We start from the raw sequence: 13,798 nt of genomic DNA on the forward strand, positions 1-13,798 counted from the left end.
TTGCTTTTTGTCAAAAGCAAAAATAGTCCTATAAAACCCACCATTTCCCCCCCAAATTATCAATCTCACTTTTCATTTGCCTCATTATATATGCACTGTGAATACAACCACCATTACAACTCATGTTTTAATATGTAAATACAAGCATAGAATGTCAGCACACCCCCCTTTAACTAAAACCTAGTATACAGAAATCTAAATTCAACAAATAGATTATTTATATTATGAATTTTTTAAAAGATGTATTTGAGAGAGAGAGCTTGAGCACAGGGAGTGGTGGTGGGGGGTGGGGGGTGTAGGAAGAAACTCCTGCAGACTCCTCGCTGAGCTCTAGCCCCATGCAGGGCTCAATCCCCTGACCCTGAGATCATGACCTGAGCTGAAACCAAGAGTTGGATGCTCAACTAACTGTGCCACCGAGGGGCCCCAACATTATGAATTAATTTTAACTTTGTAAAAATTCTCTATGTATAAAAATATAAAGGCCTTTCAGGGAAAAATCACATTTGTCTATATACCCTTTGAGGAATATACCTACTATATAAAATAACCCTGAGAGAGTATCAAATAGTCCATTTTATCTCATTCTTTCTAGAATCCATATCTCAATACCTACGTCCCCAGAATGTATTAAAACTTAGTCTTCATAGACTAGCAGAGTAGATTAGATCAGCTATAAGGCTATAGAGGATATTATCTTTAAAGGACCAGGAATATTATGGACAAATAAACTCAATGACTTATCCTAGTCAGGAAATTACTATATTTGAATCTATCTATCTACCTATTTCTTCTTCTTTTTTTAATCTTGAGAGCAGAGACCTTATCTTGAATTTATCCTCAGATTTCCAATGCCTACCACATAGTAAGAGCTGGGTGTGTGGGAAATTGATGAGTCAAGTTTCCACTCCCTCTCTGAACCCTGCCAGGATGTGAGATCATTAGGACACTCTGTGCTATGGATGACAATTGACAGTGACTGAAATAGGCAGGAGAGAGGAGGGAGACTTAAAAGAGAAGCAAAACCCTCCATGGTTGGTGGGAAGCAGTGGGGTGGGGTGGAGATAAACATTCATAGAGAAAATAATAATACACCTTATAGTTGTATTTTTATGATTTTCAAAGTGCTTTTACAAGATTCTCATTTGCTCATTAGTCGCCTGGGAAGTTATGAGGTTATTTAATACATAAAACCCATAATTCAGAGAGAAAGTAAGGAAACACAACACATTTACTGCATAATGTTAGGTCTTGCTTTAAAGAGAAAAATTATAAGTGTAACTTTTTCCACTAGTGAAGGGTTATACTTATTTATACAATCAGATAAACCTCTAGGTGAATATTTACAAATTAATTGTTTTCCAAGAAAACAGTTATGATTCATGAAATGAAATAAACAACTGCCAGGTAATTTTAGATGTGAAGATATTACTGCTCCCCAAATGATCCCCCCCCCAAGAATGGAATTTAAAATGTATGGCAGCATATCTAAATTACTATATAACGCACCCGGGAAAAATTGCCCAAATCTCAACAGGAAATAGATTCATTCAGTTGATTGTTGTTTCACTTAACCTCTGGCAAATAACTTACCTTGAAAGTCCCCACCACCTCCTTTGATCCCGCTTCTCCGGTACATTCTGGGGAGCATCCGTTATTGCAGTCCTTAAAGAAGAATTAAATTCATTAAGTACAACCAGGTGGGTAACTGCGGCCTGGGGTAATCAGTATCACTCACCATCACACCGCGGGCTCCGCTCAGGTACCCAAGGAAACAGGAAAAGGAGGATCAAGCACCCAGGCACCAGCTCCAAAGGAGAGCGTCCTGGGAGTGCTGTCCTTCACTTTCTACCCAGCTGTTTTCGTCCTCCACCGCTGGCTTAGGGCAGGCTGGTTAAATTCCAGGGTCGCCCTACAGAGCCAGGGTTCACCAGCAAAGAACAAGAAGGTAATTGTCCCCCTTATATCCGAGTAAATAGTCTAGACTAGGGTTTTCAGCCATTTATAGAAAAATCTCCTGGGCGCTCTCAGCCTCGTGGTCCTATCAATCACTGGCGCACAATAGCAAGACTGGAAAAGGGATGAGGACGAGAATGAACCATTTTCTCCAAGGGCAGGGTCCTGCAATGCAGGCGCATCGACACCAAACCTCACGGGTTAAGGACAAAACCTCAGGGAATTAGGAAGTAATTTAAAAGATACTTAAGGACACAATGGAAGTGGGACGAATTGGGAAAAGGTGCAGACCTTTAAAAATAAAATAAAATAGAAAAAAAGCCTAATCTGCTATATAGCTACGTGCGGGGGGGGGGAGGGGAATCCAAGGAGGCAGAGGTCTGCGGTCAAAATCTTCTGGGGTGGCCAAAGCACGCAGGATGTGGCTGTCAGTTCTGGCAGCCCAGAAATTCCGCTTCTCCCTCCTCCCCCAAAGCGGCTTCCATGGCGAACCTCACGTTCCCCGTGGCCGTCCGCGCCGCGCTCCGGAGCGGGTCACCGGCTGGGCGCTAGAACTGGCCGGCAGGGGCCTCTCCAAAGCGGAGTTCGCTGGCTGGAGGTCTAGATTTCGGTTAGGGTTGGGGAGAGAGGAAACGCCTGGGTGGAGACGGAACGGCGATGTGCGGCGAAGCAGGATGGTGCAGGAAACGCCAGCGATGCGCCCCACCAGGCCGGCTGGCTTCGGAGACCCCGGGTCCAATCCGCCCCCCTTCCACAAACACCCGGGTTCGGGTACCTGGCGGGCGAGGGCCGCGGTGGCACAGGTCGGGCTGGCCATGGGGAGGCTCCGGGAGCGCGGGGCTGCGGAGAGCGGCGGCGGCACGCAGCGCGCGGCTGGACGCGAAAGCGAGCGGCGCGGCCAAGCCCCCGCGCACTGACTGAGCGGCGCGGGCTGCCACCGGCGGGGGCCCCGCGCCAGGGTTAGGCGCAGGGAACTACGCAGTCCCTCCAGCATCTCTGGAGGAGGAGCTTCCACCGGTCTGGTCCTTCTCGCTCTTCTGTGGGTAAAACCAGAGCCCTCGTCCCCGCCACCTGGTCCCGGGCTGGGGCACGGGAATGCGCGCCGCAGGCCAGCGCCTCTCCAAATACAGGCACTTCGTGAACATCCTTGTTTACCAAACAACCCCTGGGTGAACGGGCTCGGAAACGCCTCTCGGCCAAGGCGAAGGCAACCTTGGGAGAAATTTACATCAGGGGAGAGTTTCCTTGGACAAACCGACTAAAGGCAGTTTGCAGCCCAGGACTGGCAGTTGTGCACTGGCTCTTAATCTGCCACCGACCCCCACGCGCAAACTGATGAGGAAGAACGTGAATCTGGGTTTTAGATTTCTTTGCGCCACCTACTCAAATTGGATTTGTTGCGGGGTGTTGCAGGGCTACCAGGCTCACATCTCTAAGAGCTCTTTCTGCCCAGAGACCTCGATGCTACTGAGATCCACCCACCCATTCAGTGTTTTCAGGCAAAATAGACTATCAAGAGCTCCCAATCGAACTGACAGTTTTCTGATGTAAGCAGGTGAAAGCAATATTTAGAAAGAGAGCTGATAAAGCGACCTTTGAAAGGGAAAAGGAAGCTACTGCCTCCTTTGCTGTGTTCTCCCAGGGCAACGTCAGCCTAAATTATGAGCTTTTCTGGGCTTTAGAATTAATAGGAAGTGGTGACTTGGGCTGATTTGTTCTTGGAAAGGGGGAGGGCCCTTTACTCTGGGTAAGAGCGGTTAAATCTGGTCTGGTTTTAGAATTGATTTCATACAGCCTTAACGACAATATAGCTCTAATCTTATCAACTCAGAAAGCAACATTCATTTCTCCCTTCCTCCCTTCCTTTCATAAAAGGCACAGAAAAGCCTCTTATGCTTGGGTGGAGTCTGAAGCTCCAAAGACCGTACAGCCCAGGCAGGTCACAGGTCCCTGGAAACCAGTCTCTTTGAAGAAATTTAAAATCGAATTTTTTAAAAAGTACAGACTAAGTAAACTCTAGCGCTGCCATTTTCCAACCTTGTCCCCATGCCTAAAAATAAGAAACCCTTAGCTGAAGAATTAACAATTTATTTGCATTCAAAAGCTATGTTTAACTGACAACACCAGATTGCATTATAAGCCTGTTACTGTTTTAAAGGTAGATACTACACAGCTCCAATTTTCTTGCTATTTTAAATGTTACTTGTAAATCCTTGCTTTTCAGTCAAGAAAGCATATATAATACAAGAATGAGGTTATTAAAGAATGACCACAGTGTCACTTATACCTCTCATCTCTTCAGAGCCAAACTTTGTGCAAGTGCCATCTGTATTAACTGCTTCTAGTTCTCCCACTTCAAGTGGCTACAGTTTGACTCCTGTCCAATTATTCCACCTGAACAAGGTTCCTAAGAGCCTTCATTTTGCTCAGCGCAATGGTTTTGCTTCCTGTGCAACTTCATGGCTAACCCTATATGGTGATGGCTCCCAAATATATATTTTTTCAGTCCACCTCTCTTGAGCAGTAAGTACTTACAGCCAAAAATCTGTATAAAATATTTATTGTGTACGTAACATTTGCAAAGGCGAAGGCATTGGGCTAGGTGCTGAGGAGGCAGTGTGAGCATACTTCCATCCTATTATCATGCTTTGCCTTTAGTCATATAGAAAAATGTTACTTGTGTTAAAAAGCATCAACTAATCCTACAAATGTAAAATTGCAAAAGTAACAAGCACGACCTGTGTTTTACCAGCCTCTAATAATAGAATGCATCCTTCTCGGAAAGGTCTGGAAAAGCTTTCCAGCAAGGGATCCTTAACTAGAGACCTGGAGGATAAAAAAGTATTTACTACAAGAAGGGATGAAAAACATCTGGGATGAAAGTGAATTCCAGGAAAGGACATCTCTGAGAAGGGAAGGAACGTGGTGCTTACAGGAGACAAGAGAGAGCCAGGGCTGGAGTGGAGACAAACAGAGGGTGCTTGGTCCAGGGTGAGACTGGGAGCATTGGCAGAGAGCCAACCACGGGTTGTGCCTTATAAAGAGAGTTAGAAGATAATTTCCCTGATAAAGGTAAAAGCATGACTGTCATATGCATATAAAATGAACTTGTATTATAGTCTATAGTCTTGTATTAACTCCTATAATGAAGTTACCAGGCAGATGTTAAAACTTGCTCAGACAGACACATTTCTGGGTCAGAAACAGTGACATGAATTAGTAATGGACATAAAACTGGCTTCTTCCACAACTGGGAGGCTAAATTCACTGAACCCTGGCCTTCAGAATTTATTTCATGTGTATTGAAAAGAATTATTTTGCCTTCCTATCAGTTGTCTGTAGAGTAATTAAAAAACAATGAAACAACATAAAAACAATGAAAAAACTGATGGGCATCCTAAGAACAAGAAAAGCCATCGAAAAGGTAGGTTAGGTGGGGAATGGAGGTGGAGGTTGACAGGATTGAAAGTGCACTCTGGCTGTAGTTTGAAGATTGGGGGAGGGTCTGGGTGGAGTGAAATGGATTTATGAGAAAGCTGTTACAGAACCCACATAAATGATGATCCTATTAATAAGATGGACTTGGCAGGTGGTAGGTGATCCAGATGAAGAGAAGCAGCCAGATTTCAGATTTCAGCAATCTTTAGATAGAATGGACAAGAGAAGGGACAGGGAGAGAGAAGTGCCAAGGAGGGCTCCTTCGATTCTGGCTTGCTCTTCTGGTTGGTGATATTCACTGAGAAAAATGGAACACTGAAAGATGATGTGGTTTGAGGGGACAAGCAGGAGTCTGGTTTGGGGCATATTGAGTTTTGGGCCGTCTCTGAGACTGGCTGTTAGAGATACGCCTATCCGAAGTTCAAATGAGAGGTCTGGTTTAGAAGTCAACATTTGGTGAGTCCCTGGTATGGGGATGGTAACTGAAGCTACGGGTATGAGTAAGAATGTCACATCTGTGCCTCTAAAATGGGACAATAGCAACACTTCATGTTTGCCAATTGGGATGGAGTATCATAACATACGCACCACATGAAAATTATTTAGAACATTGGTTAAGTGTTAATCCCTCAATAAATGAAAGTAAGACAATTTATCCCAGTTGGCATTTACTTAAAGGGCCAGATAGTAAATATTTTAGCCTTTAGGGCTATGTGGTCTTTGCTGCAATTACTCAGCTCTGTCAATATATTTCAAAGCAGCCATGGACAGTATGCAAAAGAATGTGCATGGCTGGGTTCCCATAAAACTCTATTTACAAAAACAAGACAGAGCAGATTTGGCCAGTCGGCTGTAGGTTGCAGATGCCTACTCCATGCAGTTGCCCTAACTAGAAACCTAAAGGTTGTCCTTCAAACACAACCCAGTGATCACCAATGTCTATACATTCTAGCTCCAAATATCCTGACAGTCACCATTTCTCCAGGCATTACTGCCATCCGAGTACCAAGCAGCTTCCAAGTAGCCTCCCCATCTTCAGCCTTGCTTCCTTTTAAACCATCCTTAGCATGGCAACCAGAGAGATCTTCTCCAAATGCAAATCTGAATGTACCCCTTCTTGGCTAAAAAATCCTCAAAGCTTTACATCACCCTTATGACAAAATATGTTAGCAAGCTCCCCACCCATCCCAAATTCTGATTCCTGCCCAGACGCCCTGGCTCACCTTTTGCAGCTCTCCCTGTCTCCAGCCACACATTTAACTGCTTCAGTCCTTCTTCGAATCAGGCCTTCTCACCGCTGGCCATCTGCCTGAAACACCCCCCTGCCACTGGATGGTTGGATGATTGGATGATCCTTCCTTTCTCAGTTTATGTGGCACTTTGTCCTCGGGGAGGAACCCCTGAACCCTATCAAGTTTACCATGGGCCCCTCTGCTATTTATTTCCATAGAATTTTTTCCACTTCAAAATACAACTGTCATACTTTATTCTAATTATTGGATTAATAGCTCTCTAATTTTTATGATGGTAACTTAGGCCTATTTGTTGACCTAGCAGTCTGCCGTCACTCAATGCCAGGCACACAGTTGAGATTTATCTGTTAAATTGTAGCTCTCTAATTTTTAAAAAGTATATATTTAATATGCTTTGGAATTTCCACTGTCAACATTTATAATGCAACAGACTAAAAATATTCTCAGAGCCCACTCTACCCCTAGAGATAGGCTTCTTTCTTCACTGAAAGGTTCTCCCTCAACCCTAAATCTTTCTCTTCCCTTTTCCTCTGTTCTCTTCCTTCTGCTATTCCTTCTCTTTCCTTAACTGGCTGTAACATGGGTTTTCAATGTATTCTGTTAAGGGATCGGACCAGTGCTTTCTAATAGAACGTTCTACAGTGATGAAAATGTTCTGTACCTGCACCAAGCCACATGTGGCTACTGAGCATTGACACGTGGGTGGTGTGCCTAAGGAACTGAATTTTTAATTTTGTTTAATTTTAATTCATTTTCATTTATACTTTAATAGCCACATATGGCTCTGGTCTTGGTGCAGATTTGAGCATTTTCATATATTTGGTCCTAGTGGAGGGTTGGTACCCTGGCTCTATCAATTATTTGGCAAATTATCTATTTTGAGTCTCACATTTAAAATCAGAGTAAGTAATAAGGCAGTGATGAGATTCAGCATGAAGATATGTATAAAGGACTCAGCAGTACTTAGCATCTTGGTATTGCTCAATAAATGTTAGCTATTGTTATGTTTCTATTTTATAATTTTAAAAAAAATCATGATTTTTTTTTTCACTGATAGGTAGCCCTTTGATTGGGTATATTAATGATCAGGACAATATTATATGGGGGGGAAAACCTTAAAAATATCTATCTAGCTTTTTTCCCCCAAAGATTTATTTATTTTTATTATTTTTTTTTTTTATTTGAGAGAGAGAGAGCACAAGAGGGGGGAGGGTCAGAGGGAGCAGCAGACTCCCCACTGAGCAGGGAGCCCAATGTGGGACTCGATCCCGGGACTCCGGGATCATGACCTGAGCCAAAGGCAGCTGCTTAGCCAACTGAGCCACCCAGGCGCCCTATTTATTTATTGTAGAGAGAGAGGGAGGCATGGTTGGGGGGAGAGGGAGAGAGAAACTCGAGCAGACCCTGCACTGAATGCGGAGCCTGATGCAGGGCTCAGTCTCATGACCCTGAGATCATGACCTAAGCTAAAACCAAGAGTCAATGCTCAACTGACTAAGCCATCCAGGCGCCCTAATTGTTTCTTTTTTTTTAATAAAAAATTTTTAAAAGGCCCAGTTTGGTTCATCAAACAAACTGCATACCTATTATTTACATGTTTCTGCTTGCCATTGGGAAGGCACAGATGGACGAGGCACAGCTTTACCTGCCCTGAGAAAGCCCCATCTCATGTCTCTGGAAAGGTGAACCAGAAAGAAATCTTGACAAAAGAATTAGTTGGGCTTATTTAATGCCAAGCCCCTTTAACCAAGTAAAATGAATAAATCTTTATAGTATATATATATATATATAGTTACTGTATCAGTTTCCTAGGGCTGTTGTAACAAAGTACCATAAACTGGCTGGCTTAAAACCACAGACAAAGGGGCACCTGGGTGGCTCAGTTTGTTAAGCATCAGACTCCTGATTTCAGCTCCAGCCATGATCTCATGGGTTGCGAGATGGAGCTCCAAAATAGGCTCCATGCTCAGTGTGGAGTCTGCTTGAGTGTCTCTCTCCCTCTCCCTCTGCCCCACCCCTCCTAAAATAAATAAATATATCTTTAAACACACACACACACACACTCACTCACTCACTCACTCACTCACCCACTGTCCTGCGGTGCTAGAGGGTAGGTGTGGGCAGGGCCTGGCTTCCTTTAAAACCTGCAGTGGAAAATCCTTCTCTGCCTCTCTTCCAACTTCTGTTAACCCCAGGTGTTGTTTGGCTCACAGCTAGCACTTCAGTCTCCGACTCCCTGCTGAGTCAGGAGCCCGACGAGGGGCTCGATCCCAGGACCCAGGGATTATGACCTGAGCCGAAGGCAGACGCTTAACCATCTGAGCCACCCAGGCGCCCCAGAGACCAGATTCTTAATAATGTCTTAATTATATGCTCTTACCCACCCTTTGGAATCTCGGTAGGCCCTGTGACTGTTTTGACCAAAAGAACATGGCACAAATGTAGAAGTAACACTGTTCCATTTTTAGGGGCATACTTCAACTGGCCTGGCAGTTTCTGCTTCCTTCCTCTAGGAAGGCATTTGGGTCTCCCCCATTTGGAACCCAGACACCATGCTGTGAAAGCCCGAACCCCATGGAGAGGCCATGTACAGGCTCACTAGCCAACAACCCAGATGAGCTCCCAGCCAACATCCAGCATGCACTGCCAGCCACCTGAGTGTCTATCTTGAACATCCAGCCCCGTAGAGCTTCCAGAAGACTGACTGAAACCACATAAGAAACCTCAGGTTAAAACTACCTTGTTGAGCCCAGACAACCTACAGATCATGAGAGATAATAGTACATTGCTGTTTTAAGGCACAAAGCTTTGGGTTGGTTGGTTATACAGCAATGTTAACCAAAGCAGCATACAAGCCTAACATGTTTGCTTAGTTATTTATGAAAATAACCTAATATGTAATAAATCATACATACAAATAGGAGTAAAAAAGATGACATAATCATGAAATAATTCATATTTTAAAATATCTTCTGAATTACGGTTGTTTTCTTATACCATCCCTGGCTGAAGGCCTAGTATACACAAGACCCAAGTAATCATTAATGACAGTAGATATAAATCCCTCTTAAACAGCCTTCTTGATGATACCAAAATTCTGTGGCCCACTGCTTGTCAGTTCTGATTAAATCATTAATATTTTTATCTTGGAACATGAATAATGGAGAACTGAAAAATGATAATAAGATAACTGATAATAAGAACTGAAAAACAAATAGCTGTCTTATTTTTGTTAGATCCTTGTTTTTATGTTACCAATATTTTCTTTAATCTGATTTTATGCTTTTAATTTTTTGTTTGTGTTTGTTTTGTTTGCAGAAATCTTTTAAGGCCAGTTGTCCCTTTTGCAAGGATTATCAATGAACACCGGCTGGCATAATCTGTAAATCTTCTTAACCAAGCTCCATAAATTGCCACAATCACAGCCCTGCTGAAAAAGGGCAAATGCAGAAGGCCACACAGGTGGCCCCTGGAGCAGTGAAACTACCCTTCCACTCCCCGAGGAAAGTTTATGACAGTGTGATCATCTGACGCACAGACTGAGCAGAGGGTGCCCGTGTCAACCCAGGTGAGTGCAATACAAGTCATTGTTCTGACCCATTAAAGAAAACACACATATAATCAATGCTTCTGACACCCCAGTGTTCTCTGTTGCACAGCCTGTGTGCACACACTCCACTTGGAAACCACTGGGCTCCGCTTGGAAACCACTGGGCTCCGAAGTGCAGACTCCTGAGCTCAGTTTGTGTGTGGGGTTCTGCAGGTTCTGGAACTGCCTGTCAGGATTCTTTCTTTATCTCTCCCTTCCTGACCTTCCCCTCACCCTCATTTGCACTTCCCATTTTCCTTTGTACACAGAAAAAACCCTCAGCATGGCAAATCTCTAGGTCATCTTGCGGTACCCTAAAGAGAAATGACAGCTGGACAGAGAGGAACAGACACCTGAAACTTCCAGATAGAATCTAGACTAGAAATATCATTTCATGTCTGGAAATAAGTAAGCTTTTATAATTATGCTTTTTACCAAAATAGAATCACATATCAAGTCTGAGAGGGAGAAATTAATCCTAATTAAATGAGGCTGTTTTTTTAAAATCCAGAGTATTATATCCTGGATTGCTTTAGAGAACATTTTGTTTTACACCACTACATAAGTAGCTATTGGGTTGGTAAGAGTCCAGGTTAATCTACTTGGAGGAAATTAACAGCAAAAAGAAAAGGCACTGGGCTACAACCCAGATGTATTAAGTTTTATTCATGATTGTTAAGTACATTATTTACAGTGGAATCCACAATATACTACCACTAAGATAAACTAGTTTTAATTATGTGGTAATTAGGGGGAAAAAATGAGAAGTGGTTGATGATTGACACTGAGCAAAAGATAAGCACAAAGGAAAATTTGGTATTTGGGGATACAGTAATCTTTTGGGAAAAGTTAATGAAAATGCTTTTCCTGGGGCACCTGGGTGGCTCAGTCATTAAGCGTCTGCCTTGGGCTCAGGTCATGATCCCGGGGTCCTGGAATAGAACCCCACATCGGGCTCCCTGCTCGGTGGGAAGCCTGCTTCTCCCTCTCCTTCTGCTGCTCCCCCTGCTTGTGCTCTCTGTCAAATAAATACATAACATCTTTAAAAAAAAAAAAAATGCTTTTCCTGTGAGTATAATACATGTTCAAGAAAATATAAATTACTAACTTCTCTTAGATATGTCCCTTTTGTGGTTAGATAGGCCATTCTCCATCAGAAGTAAACAGAGCACTTAACACCTCTTTGAGAACATTGTAAGTATGCAACAAAGACACAGATGGGAAGAGAGTCTATCAAGCTTTCTCCCACTGACAGTACAAAGGCATGCCTCATAGATTTGTCATTCCTGGTCCGCTTTTTTATAAACCTCAAATACTCTAATTTTAATACGGAGAGATAAGGCACGGAAGCATGCCATGTGTCTGTCACCTGGATGAAATAAGGGCCCACCCTCTTCGGTGTTCCTCTCCAGCCCTGATGATTCACAGACCAGAATAAGGGCATGGAAGAGGCAAGATTTTTAAACAAAATGGCATTGTTCCTGCTGCTTCCATCTTTAACATAGTCTGAATGTTAATGGTAGCAACGCACACCAAAACTTCTAGTTTCTAATACCGTCCTTGACCCCGAGTGGGAGAGAAGCAGCAGTGAGACAGACAGGAAGCCTGGCAGTGGGTTTATGGTGACTTGATGAGAGGTTTTGCTGACACAGTCATCTGAACCGTCCATTTCTTTATGCTCTGGTGGCTTGCTGGACAATTGGGAGTGAATGAAAGAAAAGCTTTTCCTTTGTAGACTGGGAGAAGGGCCATTGTGTAATGGGAGGTGGCAAAGAGAACCGGCAAGATGCTTCCTCCTTGGATGTTTCCTTGCAGGCAGGACTTGGGAAAAGACTAAAAGAAGGTTAGGAACCTGGAAATTGATTGGCTTCCTAACTCGCCAGGCCAAGTGTACTGCTTCAGGAAGTCATCCTGCAACTCCAGGGCTATGACTGGAGGTTGGAGATGCTAGTTTAGCCTTATACTTGCTAGAGCAGTTATGACATGATTACCGACCTGCTTATTTGTTCACCAGTACCCACCTGACTGGGTGGTGACTTCATTTTCTTTTTTTTTTAAGATTTTATTTATTGGAGAGAGAGAGAGAGCATGAGTGCAGTGGGGGGGAGGGGGAAAGAGAGAGAGGGAGAAGCAGACTCCCCACTGAGCAGGGAGCCGGATGTGGGGCTCGATCCCAGGACTCCAAGATCATGACCTGAGCCCGAAGGCAGACGCTTTACCAACTGAGCCAGCCAGGCGCCGGTCTTTTGGATTTCCAGTACTTAGTACACAACCAGGCAAATGTGCAAACCTCAAAAAATATTTTCTGAATAAACTGTTTGAATATATAAATCCACCTGTTTTTGTTTAAAGTAAAAATTGGTATGATGTTAGCTAAACTTATTGTGGTAATCCCCAAAAAATTGATAGACAAGCTGATGTGTTTCTCTCTCTCTCTCTCTCTCACACACACACACACACACACACACACACATAGGGGGAGAGCGGAAAACCGATACCTATATAAACTCTACTGTGTTAGGCATAGAAGAATCAAAAATAGATTTTCTTTTCTTTTTTCTTTTTTTTAAGATTTTATTTATTTATTTGACAGAGAGAGAGACAGAGAGAGGGAACACAAGCAGGGGGAGTGGGAGAGGGAGAAGCAGGCTTCCCGCCGAGCAGGGAGCCCGATGCGGGACTCGATCCCAGGACCCTGGGATCATGACCTGAGCTGAAGGCAGACGTTTAATGGCTGAGCCACCCAGGCACCCAAAAATAGATTTTCAATGAGGTGATTTGTTCAGGCTCTGTGTCATAGATATATTGAACCCTACTTACTAAAACTGCCTTTCTCTATTAACAAGATATTTTGCTTGGGTAGTCCCCTTGGAACTTTCTCCATTTGTGAAATGCTATTCATGAAGATTGAATGAGAAATTCACATAAAGCCCATGCCGGCACCCAGAGAATTCTCAATTTATGTTAGTTACAATTAATAATTACAGTGAAGATTCATCAATATAATCTGAAGGTATTTAGAGAAAATTTGGCATCTGTGAAACTAGAATTATCTATAATTTTAGAAGAAAGGACCTGTAGATACTTCACTTCTCTATAAACCAAACCTTGTGGCATGGCTTCCTTAGAACCCTGCTGCCTGGCTGAGAAGTGGTGATTTGACCTTACATGCTCCATAAATCCTCTTGGCAAACTGACCACTCCATGTGGCCAGAACTTCTTCCATTGTAGTAGGAGGTCCACTGTTTTTTTAGCCTTTCTTCAGATTACTGGAGCAATTTTCTACTGGAGATCATTTACTGTTTGGATCTGGTACAGTCCTCAAGTCAGTTAAAACTTGCTTCCTCAATAAGTCTGGTTAACTTATTTCTCTACTTTAAAAAATTGACATGGAAGCTCTTTCTCACTAATGATGACAGCAAACATTTTTTTCCCACTATAAGTAAGCCCAATAGATGACAGTCTCAATTTACAAAACAGATATAAGGTTTCTAATATGCAAAAGTTTTGCCACTGATGGCTTTTAAATACCAATTCACGGTGTGCATTTGAATGGAATTAG

The 13,798-nt window shown here is 43.2% G+C and overlaps 1 protein-coding gene across 3 annotated transcripts in view; it reads right to left on the reverse strand.

Moving 5' to 3' along the window:
• Positions 1-13,798, reverse strand: part of BCAT1 (branched chain amino acid transaminase 1) — a 103,872-nt gene that overhangs the window by 68,632 nt on the left and 21,442 nt on the right. Inside the window, exons 1-2 of one of the 3 annotated variants that reach the window (XM_006727743.3) lie at positions 2,732-2,884; positions 1,594-1,665 (exon numbers count right to left, since the gene is read on the reverse strand). In XM_006727743.3, the coding sequence (XP_006727806.1) occupies positions 1,594-1,665; positions 2,732-2,773 (114 nt within the window). In that variant the 5' untranslated portion in view covers positions 2,774-2,884. Of the gene's footprint in view, positions 1-1,593; positions 1,666-2,448; positions 2,565-2,731; positions 2,885-13,798 lie in introns of those variants that run through there. The other 2 variants (XM_031032874.2, XM_031032865.2) reach the window with 2 other exon arrangements.

This window comes from Leptonychotes weddellii, chromosome 5 (assembly GCF_054177405.1).
Source record: "Leptonychotes weddellii isolate Sample4059 chromosome 5, ASM5417740v2, whole genome shotgun sequence".
Taxonomy (NCBI): domain Eukaryota; kingdom Metazoa; phylum Chordata; class Mammalia; order Carnivora; family Phocidae; genus Leptonychotes; species Leptonychotes weddellii.